Below are 6000 nucleotides of genomic sequence, written 5' to 3' on the forward strand. Positions count from 1 at the left end.
GACATCTGACGTTGACCGAACATTTGCTCTCACTTTGTGATAAAAATATCGGGATATATATTGTATATCAATATTCAGCCTAAATATATAGGGATACCACTTTTAGTCCATATCGCCCAGCCTTACTGGAAACATGACAATATGTTGTTGTTGTTGTTGTTTTCTCTCTTCTTCTCCTGTTTACTGATGGATTAGCCTACAGCAACACATCACTCTGCTACCTGCTGGCCTCAGCATGTTACTGCAGTTGGTTTATTGGCTCTGAAGCAGCTGATGGAAACTCAGTCACATTTACTTTAATGACACATTTCAACAGTTACTTTCAAATTGGCTTCCATTTTAATGTCCTCGGTCTGACCTGGAGTCTGTCCTCTGTCTGACCTGGTGACTCTGTCTGTCGTCTGTTTCGTTTAGTTTTGTATCTGTTTATTTCGGTCAATACATGTCATCAAAACAGAAGCAACAAACCAGAAAAAAAACATTGATCAAAGTAAACAACATGTAAACAGAGAGAGAAAAATGATAGACATTTGGACCGAAAAGGCGTAGGCTGAAGCATAGCTTATTACGCCTACCCTGTTACAACTCAAATAAATTAAAAAATTAGAAATGTACAATCTGTTATCAACAAAATAGATAAGAAGTCACAAAAGAGAGAAAAGAAAGAAGCGTATTACTCATTACTCTAACTTATATAAATTAATCATCCTATTTTTAAGTATTTTTTTGAATAAGTTAATGGTATTGCAAGTTTTCAAGTCTTTCTCCAATTTGTTCCATAAATTAACAGCTGTTACCGTGGTGCATCGTGATTTGGTGTTGGTTCTGGTTTTTAACTTTTTAAATATACACACCCCTCTGAAATGATAATGGCTTTGTCTTAGATTGAACATTTTCTGAATACAGTCAGGCAGCATGTTGTTGTTAATTTTGAACATAAACTGTGCTGTTTTGAAATCCACCAGTTCTTTGAATTTGAGTTCATTTAAATTAACAAATAATTGATTGGTTGGATGCTTATAATCGACTTTGTTTATAAGTCGCATTGCTTTTTTTTTAAGTAGAAAAATTGGTTTGGTGATTGACTTAAATGTGTGTCGCCACACTTCTATGCAATAGGTTATATATGGTTTTATTAGGGATTGATACAGAAAATTTGAATGAGTTTGTTGTTAAGATATTTTTACATTTCTATAGAATTGCCATAGTTTTTGATATTTTATTCTTTAAGAGGTTGATATGTGGTCAATAACCACTCCAAGGAACTTATTATCATAAACTCTTTCCACTTCCACATTATAAATGGTGATTTGCACTCTTTGATTAATTGAACGACAATAAATTTAGTTTTGCTTATGTTCAGAGATAACTTGTTCACATCAAACCATCTTTTTATTTTTTTAAGTTCAGTTTCCACTGTATTCAGAAGATGTTCTAAGTGTTTGCCGGAACAAAACAAATTAGTGTTGTCCGCAAATAAAACACATTTGAATTTACAAGAAACATTACAGATATCATTTATAAACAGTATAAAGAGCTAAGGGCCCAAGTACGGAGCCTTGAGGGTCCCCGCAGGTGACTCTCTTTCATTTTATTGGGAAATATGCCTGTTTGTAGTGATTGGTTGCAGATATGAGTTAGTGGTTTGGCTATAAATAAAATAATACTTTTTATTAAACTCATATCAATATCATTGAAGTCAGATGACTTTTTATTCTTAAATTTATTTACTATATCAATTAGTTCATTTTCTTCCACTTTAGTTAAAAATATAGTATTTTGGTCGATATAATCTGTCCTCTGTCTGACCTTTTTGTCTGTCCTCTGTCTGACCTGGTGTCTCTGTCTGAGTCTGTCCTCAGTCTGACCTATTGACTCTGTCTGTCCAGAATCGTCCCCTGCAGAGGAACGACCCTCCTCAGCTCCTGATGGACACCAAGTACACATTCCCGGTCCTCTTCCCGTACACGCCGTCGGCCCTCAGCCTGGAGACGCTGCACATCCCCGCCTCGCTTGGCCTCGACTTCCTTGTCAGAGTCTGACGTCTATAAATGTCCCTTTAAATCCATGACGGACTCTCACTGATGTCCTCCTGGGCCTCAGACGTGTTTACTCTCTTCTGCCTTCAGGTGCCTCAGAGAGATTCTTCTTCTTCTCAGCAGTTTCATCATTAAAATCCATATCGTCACTTGATCTTTTGTCCACAAACAATCAATAATCAGTATGGTTTAAACATTACAGCTTCATAGAAATAAATTCTGTTGTTTAGCATCAGGTCAAAGTCATGTTCCAGTTTGTTCTCGTCCACAGACGTGATGCGTATATGACCTTTGACCTCCACAACCTGATCAGGTCATCCTTGAGTCCAAGTACATATTTGTGCCAAATTGGAAGAAATTTACTTAAGAAGTTCCTCAGATATCATGTTCATGGCTTTTGACCTTCAAAATCGAATCAGTTCATCCTTGAGTCCAAGTGGACGTTTCTGACAGACTTAAGGTGTTGCCGAGATTTCACGTTAAAAAGAATTACACGTGAAGCCACAGTGATCTTGAACTTTGACCTCTACAATCTGATCAGTTCATCTTTGAGTCCAATTGGAAGTTTGTGACCTCCACAGCAGCACCTTGAAGAAATTCTCTTGAAGGTGTTGCTGTGATATCGCCTTCAAAAGAACAGGACAAACATGACGTCAGAGTACAATGACCTTTGACCTGCACAATCTGATCAGTTCATCTTTGAGTTTGTGTATATTTTTTGTGCCAAATTGGAAGAAATTTTGTCTGACAGACTTAAAGAAATTCCCCAGAGGTGTTGCTGAGATATCACGTTAAAAAGAATTAGACACATGTGACGTCACAGTGATCTTGACTTTTGACCTCCACAACCTCATCACTTCATCCTTGAGTCCAAGCAGACGTTTGTGGCGTCCACAGCAGCACCTTGAGGAAATTTCCTTCAAGGTGTTGATGGGATATCGCCTTCAAAAAAACAGGACAAACGTGACGCCACAGAATGATGACCTTTGACCTCCACTATCTGATCAGTTCATCCTTGAGTCCAAGTAGACGTTCTGACAGACTTAAATAAATTCCCCTGAGGTGTTGCTGGGATATCTCATTAAAAAGAATTAGACACATGTGACGTCACAGTGATCTTGACTTTTGACATCCACAACCTCATCAGTTCATCCTTGAGTCAAAGTGGACGTTTGTGCCAAATTGGAAGAAATTTCCTTCAGAAGTTCCTGAGATATCATGTTTATGGCTTTTGACCTTCAAAGTTTGATCAGTTCATCTCTGAGTCCAAGTAGATATTTGTGCCAATTCTTTAGAAACTTCCTGAGCTGAACGAGACGGATGATGAACCTCGGACGGCTGAGGAACAAAAAGTTCCACTAAACGAATTCCTGCTGTGCGGACACCATAAGAACAAAGTTTACTGTGACGCCTCATTCAGCCTGATTCTAACTTTTAACTTCAGTGAAGAGCTGCAAATAAATCTGTAGAATAGTTTATTAATCTGGTTTCACATTAATAAACGTTTTGGTTGTTGTTTGTTTGTGGACATTTCTTCATGTTTGGATGTAAAGGAGTTGAAGTGATCTGATCTCACCGAGTGCTTTGACTTTCTCACTCTGTTTCCTTTTTAAATTTCTGTGTGAAATAATTTTACTACGATGTTTGTCTTTTTTTTTTCTTGTGTGATTTGTACAATTTTGTTATGACAATAATTAATAACTGAACACTCAGGGGGAAAGACTTTATACACTCAAACATCCAGACCTGCATGGCATCATGGGACGGAAACTCACCGTTTCACCTTGTAGACAACACTTAATATTAACACACTAATTATTAATACACTAATTATTTACACAATAATTATTAACACACTAATTATTTACACACTATCTTTAGAGAACAAACTGATTCTTTTTGGCAGAAAAGCATCTTTTTTATGAAGTGAAGCTGTAATAATGATGAAGAACTTTTGTCTTTTGTGTTAAAATGTAATACATGCATTCATACGAATAACTAATAATTCATATTTTCTTGAAATCATATTAACAGTTTTGTGTCACCTTGCAGTGAAGTTCTTCAGTTTGAATGTTTGTTTCACTTCCTGTACGTCAGAGAATATATTTTGAAAATGACTCGCATATACAAATGTTTGATAAGTCATGGCTATGAATGATAAATAAAAAAACTTTGTTTTTTCAAGCAGAATTCTAGTTTTCTTTCAAATCTTTTGACTAGAAAAAGTCAAGTCACTTCACAGTGATGCAGCACTGACGATTCTTTACTGAGCAGAAACACTTCAACACACCTTTTATTGTTTTCAGTGTGCTTAGAAATGTTTTTTTGCACTGCATCTCATTTTCTCCACTGAAGGACACCTTAGAGGACACTGCGTCTCGTTTTCTCCACTGGCAGCTACTCGGTTTGTTGACTGCACATGCAAACAAAAATGTGACTAAATAAATACAAATAATAACAAACTTTAGTAAAGGTTCCAGCCCTTTCAGGACACCTTTAAGAACTGCTAATGAAAAGTTTTACTCTCTTTTTGACATAAAGAGACGCTCCTCATCATGAGTCTGTGTACGTGTCCTACTCTCTGACTTTCTGCTGCTGTGTTTGAGGCTCAGCCAGCAGAGTTTGGGTCTGTTGGAGGAGAGTCAGTGACTGAAGGAGCTGCAGCTTGTGACAGTTTTGACCAGAGACGCTGTGAACACAAGGAGCAGAAGATTCCCACAGCAGCTCTGAGTCCCAGCTGCCTGTGGTTCACCCAAAGAAACACTTTATTGTAAACTTTACCTCATGTTCAGTCATACCAGCAGAGTATCTCCTGAGATACTGTGTGTGTGTGTGCGCGCGCGTGCGTGCGTGTGCGCGTGCGTGTGTGTGTGTGTGTTTTTAAAGGATGAGCAGTTTCAGAGCTGAGGAAGAGGATGTGGTGACGAGTCATTTCTGAACAAACCCTCATCTCACCTCTGTTTGCACAACGAGCATCACCTACAGAAATCCACTCAAACTGTCTGTCTCTCTCTCTCTCTGTCTGTCTGTCTCTGTCTGTCTGTCTGTCTCTGTCTCTGTCTGTCTGTCTGTCTGTCTCTGTCTGTCTGTCTCTCTCTCTCTGTCTGTCTTTCTCTCTCTATGTCTCTGTCTGCCTGTCTGTCTCCGTCTCTCTGTCTCTCTCTCTGTCTGTCTATCTCTGTCTCTCTCTCTCTGTCTGTCTCTCTCTGTCTCTGTCTCTGCCTGTCTGTCTGTGTCACAGTCATCAAATTGAGGTTTGACGCTGCAGGCTCGAGGACGGGGACATAAATAGACACGCGTCTCTACACCTATATGTATATATGTATATGTAAATGTATGTGTGTGTGTGTGTGTGTGTGTGTGTGTGTGTGTGTGTGTGTGTGTGCGTGTGTGTGTGTGTACTGTAGTCAGGACATCCTGAACACGGAGACATTGTGTTGCTCAACTTACTTTTATTTAAGATTAAAACATTAGATTTAGTCAATCGGATGATTTCTGTTATGAACCATAAAATAAAAGGTGAAATGTGTAAATTAATATAATGGGACATTTTAGATTGTTTTACACTACTACTCATTGTTTAATGTTGTTGAGTGTTGAATCACAGTGAACTCTATGTAAAAACAACAACTAATACACATTATTGCTGAATGTAAAATTAAGGAAAATTTCTGTTTTGGAAAAAATAAATAACAAAAAAACAGTAAAAGTCTGAAAGCTAAAGTTTCCGAACACTTCCCAACATATTCAAGTAAAATCTTTAGATATTCTACAGATATTTACTGGATATTATCTGTAAAATAACTCACAGTTTATGTGATGGAAAGAAACTTTTCACTGTTTCTCAGCTGCTCCTCCCTCACTACTGCAGCCAGTCACGACCAGGCCCAAACCTCTGCTGCTGTCAGCTCCTCCACCACCTGCTCACCTGTTCACCTGTGGACCTGTTCACCTGAGGACC

At 38.2% G+C, this 6000-nt stretch overlaps 1 protein-coding gene across 2 annotated transcripts in view; it reads left to right on the top strand.

The window, feature by feature from the left end:
* Positions 1-4223, top strand: part of myo5b (myosin VB) — a 34002-nt gene extending 29779 nt beyond the window's left edge. For both annotated transcript variants that reach the window (XM_059358189.1, XM_059358190.1), the window contains one exon: positions 1890-4223. In XM_059358189.1, coding sequence (XP_059214172.1) covers positions 1890-2042 — 153 coding nt within the window. In that variant the 3' untranslated portion in view covers positions 2043-4223. The remainder of the gene's footprint in view (positions 1-1889) is intronic.
* The last annotated feature ends 1777 nt before the right edge of the window (positions 4224-6000 follow it).

The sequence above is a fragment of the Centropristis striata genome, chromosome 19, assembly GCF_030273125.1.
Source record: "Centropristis striata isolate RG_2023a ecotype Rhode Island chromosome 19, C.striata_1.0, whole genome shotgun sequence".
In the NCBI taxonomy this organism is placed as follows: Eukaryota; Metazoa; Chordata; class Actinopteri; order Perciformes; family Serranidae; genus Centropristis; species Centropristis striata.